General features: G+C 45.9%; 1 protein-coding gene across 1 annotated transcript in view; it reads right to left on the bottom strand.

Annotated features, from left to right (window-relative positions):
- The window catches only part of LOC138447698 (fibril-forming collagen alpha chain-like), a 73,092-nt gene that overhangs the window by 15,962 nt on the left and 40,873 nt on the right, over positions 1 to 16,257 (bottom strand). The window contains exons 3-4 of the mRNA XM_069603982.1: positions 8,670 to 8,769; positions 7,710 to 7,818 (exon numbers count right to left, since the gene is read on the bottom strand). Coding sequence (XP_069460083.1) covers positions 7,710 to 7,818; positions 8,670 to 8,769 — 209 coding nt within the window. The remainder of the gene's footprint in view (positions 1 to 7,709; positions 7,819 to 8,669; positions 8,770 to 16,257) is intronic.

Below are 16,257 nucleotides of genomic sequence, written 5' to 3'. Positions count from 1 at the left end.
AGAGTGCCTGCTAGAGCATTGAGATCCTAGTCTGTTGAGAGAGACTAGGAACATGTTCCGCTTTAGTGCCCCTTCCAAATGCTTTGGGCTGGCCTGGACAAACTTGGAGAGCGTGTGCCTCCCTGCTAGTTAATGTAAAACATGGCAGTGGTGCGGTCTGTGAGGACTTGCACTGTCCGACCGGCTAGATGCAGTTGAAAAGCTTGTAGGGCTTGGAGTACAGATAGTAGCTCCAAAAGGTTGATGTGGTTTTCTGTGTCCATAGGCCATGCGATGTGTGGTGAAGGTAATGGGCTCCCCATCCGGAGAGTGAGGCATCCGTTTTAAGTATCGCTTGAACTGGTGGATTGTGAAAGGGTTTTCCCTTAATAGATTCTCCTTGGACCACCAGCATAGCGCTTGTACTAGGGTTAAGCGAAACAACCACTAGATCGTTCCACTGACAGTTTGTCCGAGACCATTATTCGCTAACCACTCCTGCATTGGGCACATGCGCAGCCGTGCATGTGGAACTAAATAAACACTTGAAGCCATCATCCCAAGCATACGGTTATTTGGCGACCGCAGAGATAATGAGGTATCTGCAGCAGCACGTTTTGAACGCTTTCGTTTGAGGGGAAGACTAGCCCCTCTTGTATTTATGGTAGCTCCTAGGAACTGCTTTGTTTGGCATGTAACGAGCCTTGGTTTTTTTCTCAATGATTGAAAAACCCAATGGGAACAGAAGGTTTATTGTTCTCTGGGTATTGTGCATGCAAATTTGAGGGGATTCCTCGCTTATACCTGGTTATCAGCCATTCGTCCAGATAAGTGTAAACCGGGATAGATTGTCTGTGTAAGTGCGTTGCTACTACCACCCATACCTTGGTGAATACTCTTGGAGCTGAAGTTATGCCAAAGGGGAGCACCTTGAACTGTTCGTGTTGATTTGCTATTTTGATGCCTAGGAATTTTCTGTGTGCTGGGAACATTGAAATATGGAAATATGCATCTTTCATATCCAATGTTGCCATGTAGTCCCCCTGTTTAAGCAGGAGGATTACTTCTTGGAGCGTTGGCATGCAGAACTTTTGTAGCTTGACATATGCGTTTGAAGGACGCAGGTCTAGGACAAGGCGCATTGTAAGTATTTCTTTGGCACACGGGAGTAAGTTAAAAAGATACCCATGTTTACCTGGACGATTCTTTTCCAGCAGTGCTTGGACCTCTAGCAGAATGCATTCTTTCTGCGTTGTTTAGCTCAGTTTTGGCGGGTGGTCTGTATGACTTCTATACAATAGGGCCCCGCCACCGTGGATAGTACTCACTTGTCTGAGCTGAAACCCCTCCGATGCAACCTCCTACTCATTGTTTTGGGGGGGGGGGACCTCTGGTTGAGGAGGCTCTGCCTCTACTCCTAGACCTTCTCTGGCCCCTTTGAGGAACCCCAAGATGAAGTTTGTCCACCCCAAACTATACAGAGGAGCGTTGAGAAGGTGGTCCTCGAAATCGACGTGTTGAACGTGCCTCTTTGAACAAAGGGCTTGTTACTTGTCCAAGGGACTTAGGGTGCCGTACTCTTCTTCAGCACTTTTAAGTGCGTCCTCGACCGCATTCCCAAAAAAAGGCATTTGGTTGGCATATTGAGTAGTGTGGTTTGAGTTTCCAGTTTAAAGCCGGATTGTCTGAACCAGGCATGCTGTTTAATAAGAGTGACCTCTGCTATTATACGGCCTGCATTATCTGCGGCGTCCAGGTTATTTTTCAGGATGCAGTTGGCAACTGGCTTACCCTCAGCCACTGTGTTCAAGAGCTGTGATTTATTTGGCTCTGGCATGGTTTCAATTTGTTGTAGCATTTCATCCCACTTATGGCAGTTGTAACGAGCCAAGAGAGTGGTGATATTTGCGATTCTTACTTGGACATCTTTCTACTCTCCTTATCACGAGGGGCCTCAGCAAAAGCTAAAGGCATGCCCGCCCTCCTCCTTGTGGTGCCAACGACGAGAGAGTCAGGCTTTAATTGACCCCTGAAATATAAGGAGTTGGCGTGGGCTGGCCTGAACATTCTCAATAAGGGGGTTAACTGCCCTCTTAATGTTGGAGGTGAGTAGAGAAGGCTGAATGCACCTCTGAATGGACTGCAGGAGGGGTATGAACTGTGTCCCAGACTTGCTAACCCCAAGGATGTCTTCTACAAAGTCTTTATCCACCTGTGCCTCTCGATTTTGACATGTTCGGCAGCCTTTACAAGGAGCTCATTTTACTGCAGCCCATTATCCACAGGGGAGCCAGCCACGGGTTGGCCATGGTGGTCTGGGGTTGTAATGGAGGTCACCAGTGGGGTATTTGAGGAATTGTAAATTTCCTTGGCCATCACATCCAGTTTGCTAGTTTCCTTGCCTGGCCCCAAGGAGGATGCGGTTGCTTGGTTCACCAATTCTCATGGCGGAATCTAACTTTGGTTACCCTATGAACTACAGGGGTGCTGAATAGGGAGCGTGGAAGGTGGCTCGAATACAAAAAGGCAGCATGATTCCCAAGTTGTGTACAGACCATGTATAGTAGTGAAGCACTTCCTATCGTCAAGTTTATCCAACAAAAAAATCTTTCCAATGGTGGTGATTCAAGTAAAATAACCACTTTTATGGCAGATTTTTGATTGGCACTCATGGGAAAAGCCTTGGCCACTTAGGGGGACTGAAAGGCAGGTGGAATTCCGTGGAAACAGCCAGTGTTCTACCTGGCCTCTGGCGACACTCGCCTGGAACCAATATGTTTTTGGCCTCCCTTCTGTGCTCTCCTCCTCAGAGTCAACACACACACACACACACACGCACACACACACACACAAAATGTTCGAGCCACCACACCCCCACCCATTCAATTATCTCATGCTCCTGGACTGCCTCTCTGCAACCCTCTAAAGTCATAGCAAACACGAAAATAGAAATGGACTTCCTTCTTTTACCATTTTCCATGGCTGGCATCTTAGTCGTTTTTTTTTATAGCAAGGAACGAGGGCATAAGTATTGGCCACAACTTCCCTAGTGCAAAAATAAATGGGGGTATAATAGGACAGTGACTGGAACGGGGGCGGAATCTGCCAGTGACCGCTTGTGTTTTATCAACCACCCCAGGTAGTTGGTTTTCTGAAGATAAGACACGCAGACTACATACAGAGACCATATTCCATTAAAATAAGTTGTAAACTATTCCCATTCTGGAGGAATCCTCGCCAGAGCCATTCCTTCCCTCAAATCGATCTTAGGTCCGGGATGGGAAGCGGTTACCGGCCCTGTATGGCTAGATTAATCCCAGGAAAGCTAAACCATACAAATAGGGATCTCATCTGGAAGAACGTGCACTTTACACATCTGTCTAGTTGGGTCTCCTGCTCCCAAGATCGTAAAAAAACTAAACGATAGATTTAGAAAGACCGCTCTGTGACCGCAAGTGCGTGCTGGGGATGACAGGCGCAGGAGTGTCGGGAAAGTGAATGTGGGGCGGAGAGAGGTGCTGGGAAGCGGGTGGGGAAAACTGGGGAATCATGGGGCTGGGGGAGACTAGTGGGAGAGAGTGGGGAAGGGAGAATGTCATATTGTGGCATTTTAAAGCTGACAAAAACGGCCAGAAAAAATTTATTAATTTAAACAATAGAAAAAACAATAGAAAAATCTGTCTTTGTTTTCGGTCTTTAAAATGTGGAAATGACATAGAACCACTACATCTCTTCACTGTGGTGAGGGTATACCTTTATATCACTCATCTCCAATGGGTATCCACCTTTTAAAAATGCTGGTTTTGTGCGCATCCAGAAACCATCTACTTGACGCTCAAACTGAGTAAAAGCATGATCTGGTCTGTAAAACGTAGGTTGGGACGGACAAAGAGAAAATGTTGCTCTCTGGAATAGGACTTGGTCCTCATTGAAGCGGTACTCTACACTGAGAACCACATTCTCAACAACGGCTGGGAGGGTCCATAGAAGCTTACAAGACGCAGATGGCATCATTAAAGACGAGGTAGAAATTGATGATTAAGTAGGTTTAAGACTATGAACCAGCAATGGAACCCAGAACGACTGACAGACTGAGGTATTTTATCAGAGGAAAGATCCTTTTAAACTCTGTCACGTGTGGATATCGCTGAACACCACATTGAGGATTCATCACCTATAGTGCTAAAGGTTGTAGGAACAACCAGTTGCAGGAGTCCAATCCCCATCTCCTGCAAAAGTTTCTTAAAGTCACTCCGACATCTTGGTTTTTAAGCATCCCAGCATATTTCCTTGTCTGGGCCAACTGGAACATGCGTTTGCCTTGTGACCACAGGTGTTGCTAAGAGGTGTTGCTAAGGGGGGGGCTCATGGGGCTATAGCCCCAGGTCTTTTGGTTGCAGCCCCGGATAGAAGCTCGGGGACTACAACCAAAAGGCTACCTAGCCCCGAGTCCAGCCAGTCCTGACATTAGCTTAGCCCCTAATCTTTTCCAGACCAGGCAACACCCCTGCTTGTGACTACTACTAGGGCAAGTCATGTAACTTCACCTCTTGTCCTCGAGGTGGTTATTCCAACCAAACCCTCTGACCTGACCGGGGTTCTTCTGGGTAGAACCCCCCCTCAGCCCCGCCCCCAACCTGAATTCTCAAGGGTTACAACTGTCTTCAATCAGTGTCGTAATCTGGTTGCTGGCACGAAATGTGGGCTAGAGCCTGCAGCTAGCTTCTAAAGGACTGGCTCCTGCCAGCTTTTGGGCACAGGTTCCTACCAGGCTAATTCTAGCCTCTGGCTTTAACCCGTCCAGTTTTAGTTGGTGTTGCTTGATTGGCCGAGCCACATCCAGTTCCGTGCTCATTGTAAAATCTCTAATTCTAACCCTCCATTAGTTCCCGCTCACCACACTTCTTCCATCCCATCATTCCAACTCCCTCTACTCCCCATGGCCAAATCTGCCATAAATCCACAGAATCAAATAACATGGATACAAGGGGCATGCAACTACAGATCATCCAATGTGGTAGATTTAATTCAATGAAAGAATCATCTGTAAGGAAATTGTGTGGGTGTGACTTGCCAGGAGCAGCATCAATTGGTGAAACATAGATACAACTTCTCCAACGACAAACCAAACACTGGTGGGTCACAACTTCACATAGGATGGGTACACACTGTAGGGTCTTCGGAGATGGCATTAAGAGGTGACCTCTGGAATGCCACACACAGAAGACTGCTCAGCTGCCCTACTAAATGTGAGATTGGGGGATAATGGGGACACCCTGTTATTTCACCATGGATAGGTCTTCTTACACTCCTCCCAGAGAGAGGTGGAAAAACACCCCCAATGTACTGTACTCTGCACCAGCAAATAATGTACAGGACCGATACTTTGAACTCAAACGAACCCTAAATCCTCAGTGAAAGGAGTTAAAAAGAAAAGAATTCCTGAGAAATTTAGGGTGGAAATAAGTTGGGCCTCCCATAATGGAGCCAACTGAGACATATGCCCACGCCCCCATTTTCAGGGACTTGGTACATCAGAGCTCTGCTACTAATCTCAGAGCTTTCATGCTTCGATTAAACCAACCATACCCTGGGAGAAAGACGCCACTGCAATATTTTCACTTTCTTTAATATCTCACAAGGTTCAGCCAGGAAGTGCCATGAGGATGATACTCAACTGTACCTCTCAGTCGAATGAACAAACTACAACTGGGCCAGTGTATAGATATGCCTCCATGGGGTGGAACACAGGATGCTCGCTTGCAATTAAACAAGGTAATCGGAGGTTATCCTCCTGGGACCAAAAAATAAAATTGCCATGGCCATGCCCTCCGCCCCCCCACACCCTGCCCCCCCCCCACCTCCTTCATTTGGTTTGGCGACATATTTTAGGCTTAAAATAATAAACCTATGTTATCTTTGGCAATCTGACTAAAGTAGTGATGCCTGGATTAATGACGCGGTTAAGTCACCCCATTACAAGCTTTGGCTAAAATATTGCCCTATATGGAAACTATTATCCTAATCTTGTTGGTGCTTTCATAAACTCCCAGTTGGACTACTGCAACTAGTTCTATTTTGAGATGCCAAAATGTTAAGTTCGCTCTGTTACAGAGGATTCGAAATGCGCCGGTCAGATGGATTTTTAATCTCTCCTGTTCTGATAATGCAGCATCTCTGAGCCGATCCCTTCACTGGTGACCAATTAGCTGTAGAATCTCTTAAGGTTCTCTGCCTGGTGTTTAAATGCCTCCATGGCTTAGCACCCATACATGCCAGCTCGCTCCATTACCAAGGAAATAAACCCAACTTGAAGTTAAGTTATGTGGACCAAAGATTTATGGGGGCAATCCCTCCCTCTGTAAGTCTATGGGCAGGGTTCTTCTGAGATTGCGTTGCTACTGTGGCACACAAGGTGCAGGTCTGATCTAAATATGTAAGTCATGCATTTACATCTCTGCAGGCTAGCTTCCGAAAAGTGCCTGTGGCTTAACAGTTTAAAACAAGACTGCTGAGGCAAATGCTGCCTGAAGTGGCCAGAATGTGGGCAACCTTGGCTGCCAGTATGGGGGCTGCGGTGGGAGAAGGGGGTTGGTAACATTGTGGAATATAGAAGGGGTTAGGCAGAATCACTTAAGAGTTCCAGTCCGCACAGATTAGCAAAGAATGGGCAAGTGACGAGGAAAGGGATATTGGGATGGTAACAGGATTAGGCAGCAGCAAGGTGGGCGACCTCATGCCTTACAGTTGAAAGTGACTAGCTAGATAGCACTTCCGTTTACAACAATGTTGTAACGGCTCCTGATCCCAAAACCACAGGGCAATGTACACGGATGGTCAGAATTGGATAAGGCCTGGAGTATATAGTGGCCAAATGTAGTGGTTTGATTTACAATGATGGATAGATTATAGCTTTTGATAACAGGTAGAAGGCCAGAGGATTGTGCAGCGCAGGGATTGATTGGGGAGGGGTGGTGGGGGGTGGGGGGGCAGTGATGGCACTAACCCCGCTCTACTGATAGGGGTGCGGACAGCTATGAAAATAGGTGCACGAGTATTGCACATGCCCAAATTACTATAAAATATCTAAAATAAATATAGCCACCATGGAAAAAGAAAGGAGAGCCTCCTTTTTATTTCCATTATAGTTAGTGGGCAACTGCGAAAGGGGTCACATGTGGCAGCTAGGGAGATAGAGCCATGGAGGGGTGGGTGTCTACATGAGATGGGGCCAGTGGCAGAGACGGGACACATGAATGGTTGGGTGTGGGCAAATGGCTTGCACGGCTGGGGCATCAGCCCAAAAAGAAAATGGCAATCAACCCAGGAATGCAATTGTGGTTGACAAAATGCAGGCGGTTACTGATAGATTGTCCAAGTGTTTCCAGCCCCCCGATTGGCCAGATGCACTCCCGGGTGCAAATCTACTATTTCACGCGACTCAGAGGTGTGCATATTTCTCAAAATGTGGTTTACAAACGGGTGCTTTTAGTTCCTGATAAATAAGGCAACCTTGCGTGATCACCCAAAGAAATAGTTTGTCATGCTATATTTCTTTAGCATGGACCAATAGCAACACTTTAACAGGACACATTTTCCTAGCGTCACACTCCTAAACCTCTCTGGCAAATTGAGGAACGCTATGCAAAGTTCAATGAGCCAAATTATTGAATGCAACAAGGTTTAAACTCTATCAGGAGTTTTGAATGCCTGTACCAAACTGCACTCACCTGTTCTCGAAACGCAGAAGCCTGTTCCGCAAAACCTGCATCAGTGAAATATTGCACGACATCCATGACCGACCAGAGTACAGGGTTAGATGGCTTCTTCGTCACGGAACTGCAGTGGGGGCAAAAAATAAATTAAAAGCCTGCAAAGAGCGCGGCTGGCGGTCAGAGCAATTGCTTCACAAAACCCTGTCCCAGTTACAGTACAGTACTTGAAAAGGTGTGCAAAGTCGGACGAGGTTGGTGCTGTCTAGCACCAATAACGGGACCGTGTCCGCCCTCGTTCAATGGGGTCTCTTGGCGGGACCGGTAAATCCCCATTGTAAAAGCCATTCCCCATTCGAGCCCCCATAGGGCTCAATGGGGAGGCGTCAATAACGGTACCGCAAATTGCGGTACCGTTATTGACCCCGGTATCCCTTAACGGGACCCGTCCATAACGCCTGGTAAAACCAGGCGTTAAGAGAGGGACCCGCTAAGGGACCTCGGAATAGGGCGCAAAGGGATTACGGCACCGGTGCCATTACCGGTGCCCGGTATCCCTTTGCGCCCACCTCAGAATGAGGCCCATAAACTTTACACAGGACGCATGGGTGTTGCGGAACCGTGCAATCCTGCAAACTGTCAAACATAATGCCTTTTCACTCGGACGAGTACAGGAGGAGGAAAAGACAGCAAGTGGATGCACAACAGTGTACATCATTGGGTAAATTGGAGCAATTGAACCCAGCCCTCTTAAAGCTACAAGCCACCCCTTTTATATGCTCGTAATTTTGGACCAGCAGGACAATATCGAGGGTTGTGTATAGAGAAGTCAGCAAAGCCATGTTAGGTGGGAGAAAGTATTTTCTTGACAGTGCTGGAGGTGGGGGTTTAGAGCGCATAGGAAATAACATATGCAACGGTGCAAGTCTTCCTGGTAGATTATTTGGAACGTGTGCGCAATAACGCAAAGCTACTTACATTTTCCTATAGCTGGTTCTGTCCATGGCAAGGACCATTGGTGTCACCGGAGAGACACGCACTGGTAAGTGTGGCTCCACTCCTTCGATTCCCAGAGAAGCTAAGAAATAAATAAGGTGGGTCATTAGTTCCAGGCCATACCGCTCTATGACTGCATATTGTGGCTAGTGAATATTAAAACAAGTATCCCATCAGCCACAGCTAGGAGCAAAGACGTGTGTATGTAAAACCCAACACTACAGGCACATCTTTTTTTGGTTATTAGACAGACCCTGGACCAGTTGAATACATCAAGAATGTTTAGTTAAGCTTATAAAAGCATGCACAACGGTCCCTTAAATATAACTTTCAAGAGCTTAATTCCACAATGCAACATTACACTGTAGCCCCTTTGGTTCACTTTCTGACGCAAACCCTATCTACAAAAACATTCTACACAGGCACGAAGTTAGAGGTCAGAGGAAGTTAGAGCTCAAGAGTAGAAAAGACCTGAAAGGAAAAGTGCCGGCGTGTAGTAAGGCAGAGAGAATTATAGTGAGAATAAATTCGAGGACTATGCCGGGAACCGAGAAGGATCCCGAAAGGGGTGCGGACAGGAGCATTAGGAGGAATTTCTGATATGCACTTTTCACTTTACCAAAATACTCAATTGACCAGGCCACACATGGGAAGAAAGGAAACTTTGTCTTGTGTTGTGCAACCATCTCCAAAAGGAGGCACCAACGAAGTGTCTGGGCTGGCCAGGAGTGCAGATAGTCAATGATGAGGGAGAAGGCGTGCCCTTCTCAGGGAGTGAAGTAGGGACCAAATTGAGTAAAGGAAGATAATCTCATGCGGAAACCCTGGTAAACGGAAAAACCATTGGGATGTACGTGGCAGGTGAGTTTCTGAGATAAGGAGTTCGAGGATAAAAAGCGAGCCATTGCGTGAGCCCGGTATTAGCCCATTTTGATGCAGTGTGAAACCTGGACCACGACAGATGCTGGTGAGACAGGTCTAGAGGGGCCCCCACTTGCAAAATCAAGTGTTGTAACGGAGACACTGCATTTGCATTATGCACGCAGAGGGGGGGGGAGGTGTAGTTAAAATACTTGTGTTATTGAGAAAGAAGCACTTAGCATCGTGCAGGCAGTAAACAAGTTAGAGTGTTCTTGTGGGGCGTATGCTTGGAATATACACCGACCACAGGCGGTTATGAAAATTCACAGTTGGTGCTTTAGAAGAAATCTTTCCCAGGATTCCAAGGTGTGAGAATTTGCTGCCAGGACTCCCACTTTTCTGTGGAGCTTGTACAGGGGAGAGAAGGTATTGCAGGTTATTTATCCAAGGCATCGGTGGTCAGGCACGTGGAGTATGAGTGGGAGGGCGTGGGGGGAGAATTTCAGCTGTGGATAGCAAAAAAAGAGAACCGGGAAGGAGCCTTGGAGGAGGGCGGGATTTTTGAGGAGGTTAATCAGCATTTGATGAGGAAATGGCATAGAACGGTTGTTAGTTTATTAAACAGTTCTACAGATTGAAGGAAGAATTGAGCATTGACAAAGCGAATCACTTCAAAAGGGTTAAAGGCGGGACCAATGTTAGGAGTCCCAAAGAAATGAAGGAAAATCATTAAAGACACCTGGGTAAAACAAAGTACAAGGAGAGGATGCAAAAGGAGTATTGGTGGCCAGGGATGGACAAAGAAGTGGTTGAAGATTGTGTGATGCGCAGTGAAAGTGACACGTTTCTGAGGAACCATGTTCAACCTCGAAGACTAGCGAAAATAAGAAATATGCCGTGGGAATTTGTGCCACTTTGATGTGCTTGGTGGATGTAAAGGTGTATATGGAAAAAGTACATCCTCACGCTGACAGATTTGTATTTGGAGTGGGCTGGAGTGAAAAGCGTGCACAAAGCAGGCTAAGGCCATGGAGAGCTTCTTGAATGAAGTTTTTCAGAGGGAAGGATTTTCAGGACACCGGCTCACAAAGGAGTGCAATTAACTGCATGAATTCTAGAAGCCTTTTTATGGAGGGGGTAAGAGTAGTTCATCATAAAATGTTCTTGTACAACCAAGAGACCAGTGGGGCTGTGGAAAGATTGAACCCTACACTTGTGCACGCAGTGAGAAGTGCTGAGACCAGTGGGGCTGTGGAAAGATTGAACCCTACACTTGTGCACGCAGTGACAAGTGCTGAGACCAGTGGGGCTGTGGAAAGATTGAACCCTACACTTGTGCACGCAGTGACAAGTGCTGAGAATGCAGGGGAATGTTGGGAGGATGCAGCATAGAAAGAATAAAAGTGCACGAGTATCAGCTAGCCCCTTATGCAAATGCAGGGTTGGCGCCACTTGGCGTCCTGTGGAGAAGGAAGGCTCACACTGCGGTGCGCTGGCCTTGGTTGGAGTGTGCACGGTTTGTACACTGGTACGCGGAACGTCTGATAGGGGTGGTAAGCAAGAAGGTTGAGAGATGGAAAAGTATCAAGTTCGGCATGACAGTGGTGATACAATGGGTGACGAAGTGTGTTTGAGGAGGCCTGGGTTGAGCCATAAAAGCATGAGCAGGTTCTGGGGGCCGCAAAGGGAGCTGTAAGTGTACATGAATGCAGTTTGACAGAGGACGGCAAGACCTGGAACAAGAGAAGCTTGGCAGCCAAGAAGCAGACTCCCTATCAAGTGAAGAGAGCTTGTGTGAAGTGCTTTCCTGCGAGCTCCAAACAATGTACTATGCTCCTTTTACACTAGAAGACCCAAGCAAAAATCGCCAATCGTGCTACCCTCCTGTAGTGCTTGGCTAACTGTCACCCCACACAGATTCTTCCATTGTGGAGCCAGCATCCTAAGCAATTGCTCCCCCACTTCGGCACCTGAGTCCGCACCCCTGCCAGCCCTCATGCCCCCCAGCTCTCCTTCCTCCTGTTACCTGCTCTTCATGCAGTCTACTCCCATTGTCCCCAGAACAGTCATTCACCCGGCTGAAACCTTGCATAGCTGCTGCCATCATGCTTCTTAAGAACCTTATACCGTGGGGCACAAACATAGCACAATAGCATGGATTTGGTTATTTTTCTGTATCTTACTTGTCAAATTACCCTTTTCACTGCACGCCACACACTACCGCATCAGTTGCGACAAGTTTTAGAACCCTTGGGGTGGGTATAACAGCCATTACATACCGGCATATAGCTTGGGGGTTACACAGTCCCGCACTTAAGAGGCTAGTCTCTGGCATAAAGTGTGATATAAAAGCCCAATTACTTTTTTTCCATCCCTTCTTAATAGCCCATTCTTCGCTCAGGCCATTAAGGCGGGCTTTCGAAACACAAGATAGCCGGTATTCCTGCCTGCCCTCGGGAGCTAATGCTTAATTCATGCCCCATTCAGTAAACATTGCAACTTCCTTCGGATATTCATCGTCAAACTTGAAAAACATATTTGATGTGTTTTCCAGGCAAACAGCCTAGTTTTGATGGTGGATGTGTAACACCCAAAATGGTTTTTGATGCAATGTCATTTTATTGCTCAGTAACATTTGGAGAGTGTTTGGTGTGCAAGTCACTAGAACAGATCCTGATAAATGGAGGCTCCGAGACAGTGTAATCATTAATGCTTTGCTTATTGTGAAGGCATCATAAAGTACGACACAAAACAGATTCGAGATTCAAATCAAAACACTTTATTAACTTAAATGTCAGGATGGAAAAACGCCTAACATGCTAAGGCGGGATTTCCCCTACCTCAATAAAAGCAACGAAAGTCGGAGTCAGAGCTCAACTTAAAAATCTGTGTCCAAAACCTATACTTGCCCTCACAACTAAATCTATACAATGCTTAGGAATGTCAGCAACCAAAGAAGGTGTTCAAATGATGTTCTGAGCTTCTTCCAGCTCGCAACCTTCTCCAAGCTCCCTTCCCCAAGTGAAAACCAGTTCCAGAAAAAGTCTCAAAGTTATCAAGGCTATACAGTTTTTAAACAATCCGTAGGGCTCCCTTCCCCAAGTTTCAAATCACAGTTAAAACGCAAAAAGGGTCTTAAGGCTTTGTCCCCCCCAAGACATCAAATGTAGCTCCTCGTGCCTCAGGGTTCCCTTCCAAGAATTTCATTTCATCATCACAAACAGGTGGCCCTCTTAGTTGTCATCTTTATTTCCTTGGCCAATAAAACTTAATTTCCTTTCTCCATGTAATAAGATCAACTCCAGGAGTTCATTTAATTCAGCTCTCCAACGTATATTCATGTGTATGAAGCTTTCAGTTAATTTGGTATTCACTACACCTTTCTTCAGCTCCCTTTTTAAAGTTGTGTTAATTCAATCTTCTTTAACGTTTGAAGTTCCATTCAATTCAGAGTTAAAACATGCAATGGTTTTGCTTTGTTTTTAAAGTTCCATTTACTTTGCGATTCAACCTGCAGTAGTTTTGTTTCATTGTTAGGTTTTTATTCAGTTCGGTATTCTACTTCTAGTGATATACCTACTGCCCAGACCAATAGATTCCGCTTTACCAAAACATCTCTTTTAGAGGTAGAAAAATCTAGGTTATCCCTCAAACCATCTAATTGCAAAGGAGATATCTGCCCAGCACAGATTATAAAAGATAATGCTAGAGACCTCGCTCCATTTATCTCCAAATTGATCAATGCTTCATTCTCCTCTGGCACCATCCCGGCCAACTTAAAACAATCTTGGGTTCTCCCACTCCTAAAGAAGCAAACTCTAGATCCACTTATTGCCACCAACTACCGCCCAATCACGACGGTACCATTTCTACTTAAAATACTTGACAGTCGCCTATACCCAGATTCAAAAACACATTGAGCTGCTGAATAAACTTTTAGGGGTTAGACAATCTGGCTTCCGCCCTTTACATGGGACAGAAACTGCCTTAATTGATTTGAAAACACAGATTGATGAGTTGAGAGATAAAGGGAAGACAGCACTGCTCCTATTACTTGATCTCTCAGCTGCATTTGACCTGGTGGATCATAAGGTCCTCTGCAGGCACCTGGATTCAGCAGCCCACTTTTACACGGAGGCTATCAGATGGATAGAATTATTCTCGAGCGAGAGACTATAAGGGTGTTCTCCCCATCGGCAGCGGCGGAACCCACCCCAATTCTGTGCGGTGTACCTCAGGGCTCATGCGTCTCCCCTACTCTATACAACATATCTTGTTCGATGATTTGGACCTTCTGGGTATCACCTACACTAACTATGAAGATGATACACAGATTCTCCTCCCCATTTCTGGGGGATCGTGGCAAGGACCTGGCGCTGGTGAATAGGGTCTATCTGATCATCCAGGCATGGATGGCCACCCACGGTCTATGCCTGAATAAGACAGAGTTGATCATTTTAGGTACTCTCTCTAACATCAACCAACTAGGACATGTATACTTATTTACCATCGATGGAAACATCATTAGGGTATCTAAGGAGGTAAAAACCCTTGGTTTTTACCTTGACTCAACGAGGTCCTTTGATAAAACAAGTAAATCTCAAGCCTCTACCACAGCCTACACATGTAAGCTTATCAGAGCTGGTAAGCCATTCCTTTCTAACGACATTTGCATTATTCTGGCTAGAGCATTAATACTCTCTAGGCTAGATTACTGTAATGCGTTCTACAGTGGTGCTAACAAAGCCATTATCCAGAGGTTACACATTTAGCAAAATAACGCTCCAAGAGCCACACTAGGCATGAACAAAAGAGTACATATTTCCTCGACCAGACGCCAACCTAAGTGGCTTTCTACCCATAATAAAATACAGCTAAAAATGGCCTCCTTGACCCATAAAGCTTTAAACAATGATGCCCCTAGTTACTTAATAGACATACTTAAGAGAAGCACATCCAGCAGACCGACAAGAGTTAGCAATGCCATTTGCATTGTGGTACCGAGACTCGGATTTACCAAGATTGGTGGTAATAGTTTTCCTGTGAAGGTTGCCAAACTCTGGAACTCCCTGCCTCACGATCTGAGATTAGACCAACCTTATCCACACTTTAGAAAGAGCTATATCAACCATCTTAACTCTACTGAAGTCTAGTTAGACTGTCACAACTGTCTATACCATGTTGACGCCGCCCATCACTGTAAATGAAAGATGGAATCGAACTGTATATATTCTGAACACTTATACCTATATCATGCCACTGCCTTGTTATATATATATATATATATATATATATATATATGTCTTTGTAATTTTACCTGTATATATGAGATGCATTACTCACCGTAATCGTATTTCTGATGCTTGTATCTGCTTAGATTCACATGCTGTGCATAGGCCGACATCTAGTGGAAGCTGCAGAGTATTACAGTTTGTTTTTCGAAACTCGAAAATGGGCGTCGACACAGGGCGTGCCAGTAATACTATCCCTAGTGAGACGTCCACTGTACCCATGATCCCTCACGCGTGTAGGACCCTCAGATTGTATTTTTTCTGACAAGAGGTAGCATGAGGAGTGGCGCGAGTACATATTATCCACGCAGATAGAAGGAAGATAAGACTACAAGCATCCATGTACCTTCTCTCAGAGGGGAGGCAGGGTGGGTCGCATGTGAATCTAAGCAGATACAAGCATCAGAAATACAATTAGGGTGAGTAATGTATCTCTTCTGAGGCTTGTGGAATCTGCTTAGATCATATGCTGTGCATAGATTAGCGAGCAGCATTAGAAGGAGGTGGGATGTGAGAAGGATCCTGAGCAAACAGAGGTCTTAGAACCACTTGTCCCACTTGGGTATCTGTCTTGGAATGAGTGTCAATGCAGTAGTGCTGAGTAAAAGTGTGAATAGAGCTCCAAGTAGCTGCTTTGCAAATGGTGTCAAGGGGTACATTTGCAATGAAAGCCAGAGTGGCCCCAATGCCTATTGTAGAGTGGGTTCTAGGCGTAAAAGTAGAGTGGGTTCTAGGCGTAAAAGGCAATGTTTTTTCAGAAAGGGAGTAACACAGTTGGATACAATTTACAATCCACTTAGAGATGGCACCTTTAGAGACGCAATCTCCCTCTTTGCCTGTAGCTACGGAGACAAACAGTTGATCAGTTTTCCTTAGCGGTATGGTCTTGTTAAAATAGTAGAGGACCGCTCTTCGCACATCTAGAGGGTGTAGTTTCACCTCGGCAGAGCTCTTGGGTTCTTGGAAGAAAGCCGGGAGCTCAATGGACTGGTTAACGTGGAATTTAGAAATAAACATAAGCGAGAACCTAGGGTGTGTACGTAGAACCAGTTTATCCTTATGAACAGTAAAGAAAGGATCCTGCACTGACAGAGCCTGAATTTCACTAACCCTTCTTATGGATTTAATGGCTACTAAGAAGGCAGTTTTATAGGTCAGTTGTTTGAGACTGGCTTTATGCACGGGTTCAAATGGTGGGCCCATGAGCTTAGCAAGCACCACATTAAGGTCCCAACCTGGAGGTGGGTTAGAGATTGGAGGGTGGAGTCTCTTTACCCCTTCCATGAAGGCCTTCACCACTGGTACTTTCCACCATGAAACCTTGCTGCGGGAAGTGGTGTAGGCAGATATAGCTGCCAGATGTACCTTCAGGAAGTTGAATACAAGGCCTGCGTCCAGCAGGTGGAGCATGTAGGTGA

The sequence above is a fragment of the Ambystoma mexicanum genome, chromosome 3q, assembly GCF_040938575.1.
Source record: "Ambystoma mexicanum isolate Mex_15411 chromosome 3q, UKY_AmexF1_1, whole genome shotgun sequence".
Taxonomy (NCBI): Eukaryota; Metazoa; Chordata; class Amphibia; order Caudata; family Ambystomatidae; genus Ambystoma; species Ambystoma mexicanum.
This window is presented reverse-complemented; position numbering and strand designations above follow the sequence as displayed.